At 40.1% G+C, this 14,783-nt stretch overlaps 1 protein-coding gene across 1 annotated transcript in view; it reads right to left on the reverse strand.

The window, feature by feature from the left end:
• The window catches only part of lama5 (laminin subunit alpha 5), a gene marked incomplete at its 5' end in the record, with an annotated part of 70,020 nt that overhangs the window by 36,012 nt on the left and 19,225 nt on the right, over nucleotides 1-14,783 (reverse strand). Inside the window, 22 exons of the mRNA XM_015403039.1 lie at nucleotides 535-746; nucleotides 837-952; nucleotides 2,331-2,470; nucleotides 2,542-2,668; nucleotides 2,752-2,968; nucleotides 3,052-3,149; nucleotides 4,173-4,281; nucleotides 5,538-5,701; nucleotides 5,785-5,938; nucleotides 6,551-6,654; nucleotides 8,295-8,437; nucleotides 9,390-9,528; nucleotides 10,393-10,549; nucleotides 10,694-10,793; nucleotides 10,896-11,001; nucleotides 11,478-11,530; nucleotides 11,622-11,721; nucleotides 11,805-11,857; nucleotides 12,326-12,463; nucleotides 12,550-12,684; nucleotides 13,454-13,588; nucleotides 14,448-14,585. Coding sequence (XP_015258525.1) covers nucleotides 535-746; nucleotides 837-952; nucleotides 2,331-2,470; nucleotides 2,542-2,668; nucleotides 2,752-2,968; nucleotides 3,052-3,149; nucleotides 4,173-4,281; nucleotides 5,538-5,701; nucleotides 5,785-5,938; nucleotides 6,551-6,654; nucleotides 8,295-8,437; nucleotides 9,390-9,528; nucleotides 10,393-10,549; nucleotides 10,694-10,793; nucleotides 10,896-11,001; nucleotides 11,478-11,530; nucleotides 11,622-11,721; nucleotides 11,805-11,857; nucleotides 12,326-12,463; nucleotides 12,550-12,684; nucleotides 13,454-13,588; nucleotides 14,448-14,585 — 2,838 coding nt within the window. The remainder of the gene's footprint in view (nucleotides 1-534; nucleotides 747-836; nucleotides 953-2,330; nucleotides 2,471-2,541; nucleotides 2,669-2,751; nucleotides 2,969-3,051; nucleotides 3,150-4,172; nucleotides 4,282-5,537; nucleotides 5,702-5,784; nucleotides 5,939-6,550; nucleotides 6,655-8,294; nucleotides 8,438-9,389; nucleotides 9,529-10,392; nucleotides 10,550-10,693; nucleotides 10,794-10,895; nucleotides 11,002-11,477; nucleotides 11,531-11,621; nucleotides 11,722-11,804; nucleotides 11,858-12,325; nucleotides 12,464-12,549; nucleotides 12,685-13,453; nucleotides 13,589-14,447; nucleotides 14,586-14,783) is intronic.

Genomic DNA, 14,783 nt, shown 5'->3' on the forward strand with positions numbered 1-14,783 from the left:
AAAGATCCTGAGCTAAAATAAGATAAAACTGATTTGAAGTTTCATTTGCTTCAGGTCAAACAACAGTGAGAGAAAAACTGGATGGCAAACCTACAGAATGTAAAAATTGGAAATATTTTCAGATAAAAACTGGTTTTAAAGGTTTTAAAGCAGTTTTAATCACAAGTTATCTGAATGTTTCGGTTGTGTTCAATCTACAAAGCGATTACTTTTGGTTGAAGATAATAGCAGGAAACTCATAAACTGTGCCAACGTGAAAACCATAACAGGCATCAAAGTTCTGATTCAGCCTGACAAAATCCAACTATGAATGATGTTTCTACTATAAAAGACTTTCACAGTCATTTTGAAAAACATATAATATAAAAAGTTATTTTTTTTCCTTTTTGTTTGAATCTACATTTTTTTTTCTTTTTTACATAGCAATTGTGCTCTTTAATTATAATTCCTATGCGTATCGTATTTCTGAAACAAATCCCATGCAGAGGTCTATATCTGCCACCAAAGTGTTGGAGAAGTTTAGTATAAACTCACGTCTGCAGTGAGGAAATCCCCAGTAGCCAGTGGCGCACATGGAGCAGTCTCGTCCAATCACGTTGGGCCTACACTGGCACTGGCCGCCGAATATCTCGCAGGTGTCGCTTTCGGCTCCCGCCTCATGACAAGCGCAGGGCATTGCCCCGTTGTTGAAAAAGGCCGACAGCGATACTGCCGAGCTGAGGCAGAACGGGGAAGCAGTGGAAGGGCTGAGGAGATGAACAAATCGCAAACCTTTACCGCCTCAGCTCAGCCATCCCTCACATGTTTTCGTTTAAAAGGTGATTTAAGGTACTGACTTGATATAGAAGCTGTTTTGGCCACAGTGGCTGATGAAGTCGTATGATTTGTCCAGAGGCTCCTCGTTCAGGTAGCTGGATTTGAAGCTTTTCTCTGGAACCACAAGTACGTAGTCCTGTTGGGACATGAAACACAGGATCAAATCATGTCTTCTAAACATTGAATGTGTCCATGTTGGAACTGTTTCATAGATCTGTGATGGTTTTGCACATAATGAAATATAAATGTTTGTTTTCTTCTGGCTGAGAAGATTGGAGGCAGGTTTTAGAAAAGACTTTTAATTCTCAAACGATTACCGTGCAAAAACAAATAGCAGTGTTGGAAAATGTCTCCAACAGCAAAAGGAGAAACATCCAGTGGAGACAAATAGACATTTGTCTGAGACCACAGAAGAATAAAACCCATTTTTAGAGGAGAGGATTTAAACCTCAGGTGCTGATGATTCCTGCAAAAGCCATAATCTAGTTTGAGATCATTACATGCAAGGTTAAAAAAAAACTTAATCTGTCACTGCAAATGTCATGTGAAAAGGTGTTATATTTAAAAGCTGGAACATCAGAGGCTGGAGCTGTTAAAGAAACCAAATTACAGAGCTTTGATTTTGACTCCTTTCTTAAATTACCTTTTTTTCCCCAGCCAAAATAAAAAATCCTCTGATGCTGATTTTGTGAAGCAAACCATCGAATGGGATTCCTACTACCACCTACTGCTACCACCAAACCAAAAAGGACTTAAGTCAAAAAATGTTTATCTACTGCATTTTTGCGCCATATATATTTGTCTTTGCACTGCTCTGAGCTTCCATATCAATGCGATTTGCTCCATCTTTTTCTCCCACGCTGCTTACATGTGATCACTGCTGCACTTTATGAAATGGAAACGTTCGTTTCATAGCTAAGCTGCTGCTCATTTACTGCCTGAAAATACAAAAAAAAAATTTCGTTTTGCATACAAATTGACGAAAAAAAGTTGTCTAAGTCTTTAAGACCACTAAAGTTCTGAGAACAAAATTTATACTTTCTGTTAATTTATGTTTAGCACAGCGTGGAAATTGGCAGACAAAGAGCAGAGATCATGTACATAATAAAACAGAAATAAGCAGGAGGGATTCCCTGTTCATTAGAGTTATGTAGAAGGAAAACACTGACAGATAGTTGAAGATCAAAAATAGTTTAAAAAAGTTTCCAGACAAAATTGCAAAACTGAATCTTTTTAAAGGAAGACCTGCAAGGAGAATAAGCTCTAGAGCTGCTTCTGAAAGAGTTTAGCATGTAGGAAATCAAATGTAGAGTTACCATGGCGGTGCAACAAGAAGCAAGAGAAACATTGACCTTGGTGCACCATTAAACAGATAAGCGAATAGATGTAGAGTGGTCGACCTTTACCCATTAGGGGCTGATTTCTAGTTTATTTAGCATTTCGAGGAAGGAAAAAACTGAAAACTGAAGCAGGTTAACAATGAGACTGATAAACTGAAAGAACAGGACACTCACCAGCCACAGCGTCTTTCCTGGAGGGACCTGCACCGTGAGGAAGACGTCATGGTGGGTCACATCCAGAATGATCTGGTTCTCTGAAACCAGCACGTCTCTGCAGCCGTAAGCGTGGGGACAGAAGGAGGCGTTGGTCTGACCTGAAAGCAGCAGTCAGTTAATTATCAATGAACAATGTCAAACCACCATAGTAGAGGATGCTGTTAGTTACCCTGCCAGATCAGTCCTCCGTTAATGTAGACTTGGACTGGATAGGTGGGATGAAGGGGCTGATGATAATGGAGGATGAAGACGTAGCGGCCAAGAGACTGGATACGGGCTGTGTACACTGCTGCATTCTGGGTAAAGCAAAGGGAAGAAAGCAGCTGTGAATTTATCCCCGTCACCCTCATCGCTATATCAGCAGCAGCGACTTTCCTACCTGCAGCGAGTCCAGACGCATGTGGTGGTTGTTATCTGCGCCGAAGGGAGGTCGGACTTCTTCCATCCAGGCTGGCTCGTCCCTCTGGTTGGAGGAAAGCGGAGGAGCTGCTGCAGGAGACGCCTGAACGGGCTCTTCCTGTGTGGAGGAGCTCTGGCCCTCCCTCAGGACCAGAGAGTCTGACGGTGTCTGGAAGCGGGAGGGGATGCAGGAGGAACTGGGAGCGAATGCAGAGCGAGCTGGTCAGCATTTAAAGCAGGGCATCATCAAATATACTGCAGTACTAGGGAGTCCCTTTACCTGTCAGAGGAGAACTGTCCATGAGTGCTGATGCAGTGGACCTTAGGCTCCACATACTCCATGGTAAACAGGTCTTTGGGCACTAAGTAGACTTTGTGCTGAAAAACAACGAAAAACTTTAGAAAATAGAATATCTTCTATTTTTCTCTCCATAATCTAACCTACAGGGACATATCATGATAAAAACTTTAAATCCTCTTTCACTGAAATCGTTTAACTTTTTTTTTGTCCTAAGATAAGTAGGAATTTTCTGATAGAATAAAATAATGTATGTTCAAAAAGACATACATCAAATACGTGATTTTAGTTCAAATGCATATTATAAATTTGATTCCAAGTTGGTAGATCATCTTTTTTATCTTCCTAAAAAAAGGGGAAAATAATTTTATTTCAAAACATTTTCACTTATTACTAGATATGTTTTTTGCAGTATTTTAAAAAGTGAAATATACATTAAATAGAATGATGAGTTATATTAAATTGAACGATGAGGGAAATATTTCTGGCCCTTATTTCCTGCAATTTCGATGATGATGTTTTACAGAATAGGAAAAGACCTAAAGTTTAGTATCTGAGAAAATTAGATTCATGTAAAAAAGTTTAATATTTGAAACTCATGGTGTCAAACCCTAAAGTGTTAATTCAATCCCAAAAAAAAAACTGCAATGGTTTGCTTCCAGCATGGGAAAAACTGTCCAGAAAGCATCTGTCCTGTAGGCAGACATCGCCTCCACAAAGCGAGGGAGTTCAGCATCCAAGCAGAATCATAGAAAGTTGAGTGGAAGGAAAAAGTCTCCATCAGCAGGGATGGATTCGGCCATAAAGATTCTCATCTAGTAGTTCTGGTCCACTGAGTTTTTTACAGACCACAACTAACATGGTCATCTACCAGGGCACTTTAGAGCACTTCATGTTTCTCCTCTGCTGACCGGCTTTATGGAGATTCTAATTTCCTTTTCTACCAAGAACTGAATCTATGTGATATATGAGTTTTATTTTCTGAAATGAAAAACAAAAAAATGCAAAACCTTTTACATTTTTTTAGATATATCTGGGAAGTCAAAAAACCAATATATGTTAGTTTTTTTCCCATCATGATGTCAGCGGACAGCGATTCTCACCAAAAAGAAGGAGGCACGCTCAGAGGACAGCTGGATCTCGGCATCAGCAGGCAGTGAGAAGAATGCCACCCGCTTCTGTTCATCTACCGCCACGACTCGACACAGGAAGCTGCACAGAGAACATGCAACAGGAGGATAAAGAAGTGCTGAAAGAATGAGCAGATGGAGCGTAAACAGTTTCAGCAAATGGTCAATGAGCAGAGCTGATGGAGACGAATGCTGGCCTGGGTTTGTTTAGCCTTTATGTTAGCTACTCAACACCGAGGAATTAACTGAATGACAGGTTTTTATACAAACTGGAAAGGTTTCAGTTTGTTTTTCACATGTCTCTAATAACGATTGGTGTTTTGTTAGTCATTGGAGAGGAGGAGCTGGAAGCAGAACTGCTGCTCCTTTGAGTTTATTGAAGATCTGAGTGAGTTCCTTTCTAGTAGTGACTCTAACAGGAAGAACCTGGGAGAAAAAAGTCTGAATCTAATATCTCTCAAGTCCAGATTCAGATAAACAGGAGTGAGTGAGTGAGGGAAGGGACAGAAGTAACGGCAGACATTGGGCGATTCTCAATATGTGTGGTTGTGCATTCTCATGTGCTCGTTTACCCGAAAAATGTCATCATCCTCAGAACTGTTCCAATTCACAAGAACAAGAAGACCGAGAACGGACAAAGTTCCCAGATGTTGTTCTCGCCCCTCCCTCTTTACCGAGTATGCATCAGAGCAGGCCTGTCCGTTCTCGAGATTAACAGCTGTCCCAGCATGCACTGCGGCAGCAGCAAGCTTCCAATGGAGCGCTCACAGAGCTCAGAGTATTAAGTTAAAAGTTCTCTTTTCTGTTGCTGTTGTTCGAAAAAAGCACATTTATAGATTGTTTAAGATGAGAACATTATGCTTGTACATGTCATTATATAGCCCATTTACTGACTTAGTGTGCAATTTAAAAAAAAATGCGGATGTTGAGAGGACCGTAGCAACCAGCGGACCTCCGAGGGTAACAGCAGCCAGGTCTAACCTTGACCCGTCTGCAGCAGCCCTCTCTCAGCAAAGCCGTGTGCGAAGTACCGCTGGCTCTGATGGCGATATTTTTGTTTAATTTGGCAAAATTTTCATTTGATTTGTGTTATCTGACCCTTTTTCACTATTATTCCCCACGTAAATAAAACAAGTAATAATTTACTATTATCTGGAGACTATTAATAACAGGAGATGAAATACAGCTCCAGAGGAGCCGAGCGAGTGGGGACGTCACGAGGACGCTTCTGTTCCAACTGACCCATATTTATGCTAGGTGCTCCCACTCTCCCAGGGTCCATACTCACGAGTCTGTACTCACATTCCTGTGAATTGAGAAACGGCCATTGTTCCTCACCTGAACTTGCAGTGCAGGAGGGTGACATGGTGGCGCTGCGTTCGTGCTCCAGGCGAGTTAACGGTGACTGTCAGAGTTTGTGGCAGCTCCTCTTCACTGGCGTATTCCACCACCAGAGCATGGTCTCCAGGAGAGACCAGACGCTTTTGCAGCTCTATGCTGATCTGGAGCAGAACAGGAACGCAAATACTTTCTCCTTTAATTTCATATAAAAACAAAACAACAACTACTCTGTTAATCCTCTTACGTCCAATCCGCTGCAGACGGCCATGTCAGGGTGACGCGGCGTAACCTTCTCTGTGGGGCAGGGTCGTGGCAGGTGGTTGTCATGGCGACAGTTGGCGTCGTTTCCGGAGATGGAGGGGAAGTAGTCCAGAGGCAGGTACTTGTACAGCAGGCAGCTAGACAAAACAACAGGATCGTTTTAAATATCGTCATGAAGGTTCAGATTTGAAGGAACAATACAGCCTTCAGCTACACTGCAGCAGGATGGGAATTGATTATTATAAGACAGAGGAAAGGACAAGAAATAAAAACAAAACTTTAACAGGACCCAAGTTTACGCTTCCACCTGCTATTGGGAAGATGTTGGCAAATGAAGGGGATGAATCTCTAAAACTGATAACTGCTGGAAAAAGGAACATCTAATGATCATAAAGCCTTCAAAATAAATATTAGGTTTTATCTGCATGCTAATCAGCTGATTGCAAGGCAAGAGTTTATTGTGCAAGAACAGCTGCAGTTAAAAGTTTTTCAGGGAGGAAAAACTCCAAGTGAATCTGGCTTGAAAGAAAGAACTAAAGCTGTGGAAAAGCACCTGATGCTGGAGGATCAGGGCCTGTTTCTGTCTTTATTGCTCCAGCATCATGTTCTGTAATCTCAGCGACCAATCACATTAATCCTCACCATGGATGTCCGATTCAGGAGCTAAAGCCCTGATTGGCTGATTGGATTGAATGCTATCTTAACAGTTAGTTCATTTTTATAATAAAAGAGGGAATGTCTATATTTACTTCTGGTTTTGTTCAGGAACAAAGCTGTATGTGCAGGGGTCCGTGACTTTAATCTGCAGGATAGGAGCTTCATAGTAGGCGCTGGGCAGCAACACAAGGTAGTCCTGGAGGCAAACAAAAACAGTGGGACTTAGGGTGAAGATATAGGAGATACTGAATCACAAGAATTGTGAAATGCAATGCATCATCATTAAATAAAAAATATCATGAAATTAAGAAAAATAATAACCATTTTTCTGGGCTAAATGTGTCATTGCAGACATGCAAATATAAACGGCGCTGTAAAATATCCCTACGATCAAAAAGACAATGGTTTGGGGACAATGCAATTTTTTGTAGCACAAATAAGATAATGCTCTTAGAAATACGTATTCTACCAATGTCTAACAACAATCCCATTAACATTTAAATGTCCCCATAGCTTATAGTTATTTACAAAATCATAGGTGAAGGTGCATCCATGTTGAGTTGCCATCTTTGATTGCAGTTGCAGAAAGGAGATACAATTGTTAGCCTTACGTGTTTCTTAGACTTAGAGAACTTTTATTGTCATTTTGTATACACTGGTACAGCTTTTCAGGCAGTAAACTTTCAGTTTCACCTGTATATGAACAGCTGTTATTGGAAAGGGGGAGTATAAAACCAGGAAAGTCGACCGTAGATCATTCTACTTTTCTATTAAAATGGACAACCATCCAAACTATTTGCACTAAGGGATGAAAGTAACAGAGAAACGAAAAAAAAAAATAACCCCTAGAAACACGGGTCTGCATCGGAGAAGCTTAACCCAGATGGAGATAATTCATGAGGGAGTGGAGTTGAAAGCGGATGTAGATGTTGAAGGTTTTCTCCTGAACAGATGAGCTGATTCAATAAAACATTGCAGTTAAATTGGAATTATGTTAGAATCTGGGCTACTTTACTTGCTTGCTCTATTTAAACAGGTATTAGTTGATGTTATTCCTAAGAGACGTCAGACCAGCAGGCGACTGTACACTTCTTTCAGCTGTTTGTTTATTCTAGCTTATTTGTATTTGTATCTGTATCTTTTAACAGATAGATAATAGACCTAAACTAAAACAGGTTTAATTACAAGAATGGGAAGCAATCTGACGCAGAAACCTTTCAGATAATATTTACATCTAAAGGACACATCTAATCGCCCACGGAGAAATCCGCTGAAATAAATTCATATAAAACGAGAGAAAATCTCAGCTTTTAATGTATTGGCATCAATAAAAAAAACAAATTATGAATCGTTCTGTAACTCATCCACTGGTGTGACGCATCTGACGCAGGATGTGGACATTATTATGACACTTTGCGTCTTCCAATTTTACGAAATGCTTAATGGCAAGGTGACAGAGTGCACTTCTCATTGATTTGTAATTTACTTAGTTCACCACTAGATGGGAGTAAACCTTACATGCTGCAGCTTTAAAGGAAGTTACAGCATAAGAGCCAGATCCCCGACTACACTGTCTTCTTTTGGGTTTAGCATTAATTAGATTTCAGCATTATAACTATGATTGCAACTATTTCTTATAATGATTCATTATGCCTGGAAAATTGTATATGATATAATAAAGGCCCATTACTGGTAGGAATAAGTATTTTGTAACTTATAGGGAATCATTTATTTATCATCTTGTTTTAAAAAAGGTGCCCTCCACCGTTTTGTGCTAAGTAAGGCTGATTTGCATGTATGCTAACCACTACATGTGTGATGTTAAGTATATCTTACTAGCAAGATCCCCTCAGCCTCTATTATTACGGTCCAGGTTCCTGGGTTCAGGACGAAAGGCTCCACATAGTTGTTCTGGGGGACATTGACGAAGGTCGGCTGCACACTGGGTGCAAAGACGATTTGTTTGGACTGTTCTGAACCTTAAAACACAAACAATCCTGCATCACACACAAGAACTCAGTCTGAGTCAAATACACAGCAGAAAGGTTAAGTCAAAACAGAAAGAGAAAAAAATAATCATTTAACGATTTTCAAAGACAACTCAAGCAAACATCAGGTAGCATCAGCGGTGACAATGTCTGGTTAGTGGTGGAGACATACCTCTGCGGTTGGCCTGAAAGGCTGTTATTTTACCGTTGGAGGTGTCCCCCTCAGAATTGACATATCTGAGGATAAATCGAGTCAGATAGACGTCTGCCTCGCTCACAAAAACCTGGAGCTTGACTGCAGTCTACAAGGACCGGGTCCAAGGTGAGAAAGAAATGCGTAAGCATTAACGATAAACCTTGGATGTCTCTACTGATCTGTGGCCCTCAAGAGGAAAATCAATGGAGCTTTTAGAATGAAAGAGAAGCCACCACCAAGACGTGTTTGCCAGTCTGCCACCACTGCAAACACATCCATCGCTTCTTACAGGAACGATGGATGATGAAGACGAGGATAGTTTCCAGACTGGAGTGATGCCATTACTCACCATTTTTTCACTCTGACACCCAAAGAACCAAATTAATTTAGTTTGTTTTGTGAAATTAAATAAAAAACATAAATTTTATCCATGTTTAGTATTAACTTTAAAGGTATAGGCTATCAGGAGGTGGGATCAAGTGATTCTAGCAACGTCTTAGATAAGTCTGAAGTCGGGTTGAGTCAAAGTCGAGTCAATTTTTTTAAAAATATAATCAAGCCAAGTCATCAAATCTCTAAGTGGAGTCAAAATTCATGCTACGTTGAAATATCATTTACAACTGAAGTAAAGCATAGAATTCCTTAAAAGACTCCAAACAGGAAGAGGAGAGGTTTAGTCCTTTTTCCAAAGATGCTGAGAGGTGAAGAAAAGATAGAAAAGTAGGTTTACCATCTCCTAGCACTTACAGTTACCACAGAAATGATTCCAGCCGTCTTCTATGATCGACACCCTGCCCCGAACAGCCGAACCGCCCCAGTTGCTGTAGCGCAGCACCACACGGAACAGATCCGGAGAAGTGACAAACACCGACACCAGCACTTTGGACTGCAGAGGGAGCAGCGAGCAAGGCAGGAGGAGCAGAGGGGACGAGTCAGAGAAACACAGGAGCCACAGGTTAGAAGAGCCCACAGATCAGAAGAGCAGAGAAGGACACTAAGAACACTAAGATGGAAGGATATGAATCATTCAAGAAGAAGGAAGATGAGGGAAGTCACCAGTTAAACAGAACCACCATTAAGACTGAAAGGGAAGCAGCAAACCTCTAAAGGAGGCCCTGTTGTGCTGTCCTTATTTAAAATCAGAACATTTCTCTTTGAAGACACTTTTTAGCACAACTTAGTCTGTCTCCAGAATTTCTTAAAGGTATCCACAATCATAGTTAATGAAAAAAGTGAAAAACTACCTTTATTAAACTAAAAGATAAAATATGTTTAACCTCTTGTATGCCATTACCTCTACATACTACGTACACAGCCAAGAAAGCATTTGCATTCTCCCAGTGCAAGTTTTTCAGTGTGGGGCTAGAAAACTTTGGTAAGTTCTTGATCCTATTACAATTGGTCCCTAACAGTGTATGCTACATGTTGCTACAAATTTGTAATATACCTACATTTCTATTATTTTATGCATACATAGAAAGTTGCATCATTTCAATTTGGCAACTATTTAAAGCCAAAAATTCAGGCGTCAAGGGGTTAAAATCTGCTCTGTATATGCTGAAAGGTTATTATACCAAAGAGAAACGTCCAATTTTAGCTGATCGTTTTTGTATAAGAAAACAACAAGAAGGGGCCACAGTCAGCTAAATATCTTTTCATAAAAGCACACTGTAATACTTAACAGTTACATTTTAAAATAATAAACATTTATCATAGAAAAGCAACTTCAGAGGTTGAAGGTCAAACCTACCTGAATGGTGGACATCTGGGCATAACCTCTCCAGCTGAAGTCTGGGAACTCCAGCAGGTTGTAACCAAATCTGACGGGTCGACCATCCATCATGGTTCCCTCCTCAATCTCAAACTTCAGATGATGGAGGTCTGGAAAGTAATGATCTGGACGAGGTCTGCAACCAAACAAGCATTTATCCAACAAAAACCTCTAGATGTTGTAAAGAAACCTAATCCACTGGAAACAGGCTGCTAAAAAGGTCCTCCTGACGGAATTAAGAAATCTATTTGAACCGCTTAAGAAGGTTGGTTAGACTCACAGGTTACACCTTGACCCCTCAATGTTGGGCCGACAGTCACACTTTCCACTTTGCTGGCTACAAAACTGACCGATTGAGCCCCCAATGTCACACTGGCAACCTAATAAAATACAAAACACATCAATTTATCAGTTAACCATCAGCTAACATATAAAAAGCTAAACCTTGATGTTTTTAACGGGTTTAGCTAAAGAAAACTCACCCTGGCAGCCAAAGTAATTGTGATCCTGCAGGTTGTAGTAGCCCTCTTTGCAAGTAGAGCAGGTTCCACTGCAGACGTTGGGCTTGCAGTGACAGTCACCAGTCTCCTGTCAGACACATACAAATAAAAAATAACCATTAGCTACAGTAAATATTACAATACAATTTACTTCAACTGCAGAAAAGAGGACAAAAACATAAAGATCTGCAAAATAGAATAACCACATGTTGGATAAATCTGATCAGCAAAGTTCTAGCTTAAAATTGCATAAGGTTAAAAATAAAAGAACAAAACTGATCTGACATCTTCGAGAGGGCATTTGATTTACTGTGGGTGTTATTTCAGTGCTTTGATCTTATTGGCAGCAACTAGATGTCAAAACTTCAACATGACTAAAATTCTCAGAAATAAGCCTTCAGTTTGTTCACTTCCTGTCCTTTAAAGACAAATAAACCTTGAAAATTAAACATATGTTTGATAAATAAGCTTTCGAAAGATTGGTTATGAAATCTGCCAAAATCAAATCACAGGTAACAATTTGCAGATGTGCTATTTTTTTGAGAGAGGAAATGTTTATTTCACCTGTGCACACTCAGCAACAGCACTCAGGGTCCCTGCAGTGTTACACTCACAGCCTGCATGATAAAACCAGGAAGACAGAGGTCTGTTCTACTGACTGCATTCATAGAAATGAAAAATCCTTGAGTGTCATGTAGCATGTCCTACTGGAGCATCCATCAGGCGCGTCCGGGGAGAGGTTCCAGTACAGAGGTTTGCATTTGTCACAAGCTGGGCCCTCGACATGACGACGGCACTCACACTGACCCTGCGTGCAGGAAAAAGCTCCATCTAATGAATTCATTCAAAAAAAACTAAAAATTTAGAAAAATAAGAGCAAACTAGACTTACAACAGGTGGCAGGACGACATACTGGACGGATCCAGCTGGGTGACACGTACCAGCTTTCATGTCAGAGAGAAACAGAGGCCATCACTCAGGTTACATGATCTAAAGTCTCAATATTTATCATTAGGCTGCAATTTAAGGCCTCCAATCATATAAAGTGATCCAAACAGATTAATTAAAGCATATTCAAAGCAAGTTGTTTAACATTTAGTGCAATATTGCAATTAGGGCTGGGCATTTTTGCCAAAGTCATGAATCGATTCCATTTTGATTCATACAGTTCTAAATTGATTAATTTAGATTCAATCTGTTTTTACAAAAATGAAAGTGGTTAAACTGTGTTTCAAAATAATAAAATGAATCGATCTAATTCCCTAGACATCGATTCTGCAAAAATGTAAAGGAATCGATTCAAAATCGATTAAATCAATTTTTTACCCAGCCCTAATTTCAATCTCTAGCTTTAGTGTATTTGTTGCATCATTAGGAGCAAAACAAGAGACACCGACTGTTTGTTTTATTACCTTGACAGCTGGGGAAGCCGTATGAGCCGTGCTCACAGCTGTCACACCTCAGTCCCACCACGCCAGGCAGACAAACGCACTGGCCGGTCATCTGGTCGCAGCTTGTGTAGCGTGACCCCAGCGGGGAACACTGGCAGGCTGGAGACGAAACCAGGAGAGGCAGAGCGGTTAACAGTCACCTTTACATTTGCTTCTTAAACAACAAACTTTAAGTCCTGACTTACGCGTGCAGCTCGGGTAGCCATAGTAACCGTGGGAGCACTGGTCACATGACACCCCGCTGTAGTTGGGTCGGCAGTGGCAGGCACCGGAGGCGGAGCAGCGGCTCTCTAATGAGGTGCGGGGATCACAGGAGCACTCTGGGAAAATACCGCAAAATATTCAAAGAGTTGATGTGCAGCGAATGTTTTAATGAATGCTTTTATATTCTTCCATTTTCCACAATTTAATATCAAACAAATTGGCAAAAGTTTCCTTAACATATTCTTACATGTCAAATAAAAGCACTTATCTTATGCATAAGAAATTGTGTTGCTCAACTATTGAAAAATTAAAACTTGGATCTAATTGGTTGTTTTAACAAGACAATGTTTATGAAATAACATTTAAAATGGTTCTGGAATGAAATCTATAAACTACGCTTTATAATATGAAATGAACTTGGTTAGACTTGAGTGTTTCATCAAATATGAAGGAGAATGCATTTTGAAAATACATATAAAAAGCCATTATGCAAAATAAATCATATTGCATATGTTAAATCTAAGCTAGCCAAAAATTTTTTTTATTTTGAATAACGTAAAGCACATTTTGGACCCTAATATATGTATAATGCAATGGTTTTACCATATTTCACATATTGTTTGATAACTTGAAATATTGAACTGATATGTTTCTGTGACCCTTGAACTAAACCCGTCTCATATTTTATCTTATTCCTTTCTTATACTTTTTCCATCTATTTTTTTCCCCACGTGCAAATTCCTGAGCCTAACAAAAAAAAGAACAGCTTTTATAAAGAAATGTGCCACTTCATAAAATCTAACCCAAAACAAATTGCTTCCATGTGCATCAGTCACATAAAGTGATCCATGATCCCTGCATTAGATCTGCTCTGTGATTGATTACCTTGACAGTTAGGGAAGGAGTGGAATCCAGAACTGCACTGCTCACAGCGAGGACCCTGAAACTCTGGTTTACAGAGACAGCGGCCGGAGTCATCGCAGCGCTCAGGAAGAGAGCCGTCTATGCTGCAGCCGCAGACTGCAGAAAGAGGACAGACATCATAGCATTCCTAAACTATATTTAATATATTTATTAGAATCCCAACCTAAAAACTACACTTAAAACTCAACAAATAAACCCCTAACATTCCTTTTCATGACATTAGGCTCGGTGTGATCTCCATTAGGTCAACCAGCCTGACATCTGAGCAGGTGGTAAAAGAACAACTACTGTTCAATCAAGTCAAAATACACCCACTTATATACAGTTGAACAGCAAGATCAACATCCAGAAGGAGCAGTTTGAAAGGAAATAATTCGATCCACATGCAGGTCGGGGGGGCCGGACATGAACATTATTTGATTTGCATGCATCTGTTGTCTAGTGTGGAAAGGAAAGGAGATTGTGATTGGAGCAATTCCATCCGTCAGGCAAAGTCTTTGAAGTTTAACCAGAAACTTATACAGTTTGACAGGGGTCACACTCTGGGTTTACATGAGTTCTAGTGGATGTATTCTGTAATTAGGAGGTAAAGATACCTCTGATGGATGCTCCACAAACTGCCTGGAACATCAAACTTGGCTTATGATCATTTAGTCTGTCCTATAATAAATGGTCTAGACATTAAAATCTAGGATCTGTCTGCATGAGTATCAAATCATATCTGGGTCAAACCACGGGTTCTGGATCCGGCCAGTCAATAAACTTCTAGAGGAGTTATTCATTTATTTTAAGTTTGCCAAGGTTGTTTGTTTTAGTGTGAATTCCACAAAAAATAATAAACTAAGAACTGAATTATTGATTTATTAATTTTTTTTCTTAACCAAATATGTAGATTTTTTTTCAACAAGATCCAGACATAAAAACCAAAAGTCTCCAGGTGGAGGAGGTGACTCACATTGGCAGAGGGGGTAGTTGAAGTAACCAGGCGCACACTGATCACATTGGTAACCCTGGAAACCACTCCGACACACTCCATGACCAGTCACCAAGTCACATGACCCGTCTTGGCATCCCGGACCCGAACACTGACAGGCTTGTAGGGGAAAAAAAAATCCCAGTGTGACGGCAGACAGGAACAGAGTTTCTATGGTTCTAAAGCACTACATGATCATCATAGAACAATTATTATAGTTTTTATGTGACACTAGGAGCATAGTTTTAACTGGTTTTATAAAATAAGACCTTAGGCACCTGATTAGTACATCCAACATTTGGTATTCCACGTCTTATT

The sequence above is a fragment of the Cyprinodon variegatus genome, unplaced genomic scaffold, assembly GCF_000732505.1.
Source record: "Cyprinodon variegatus isolate N-32 unplaced genomic scaffold, C_variegatus-1.0 Scaffold1434, whole genome shotgun sequence".
Taxonomy (NCBI): domain Eukaryota; kingdom Metazoa; phylum Chordata; class Actinopteri; order Cyprinodontiformes; family Cyprinodontidae; genus Cyprinodon; species Cyprinodon variegatus.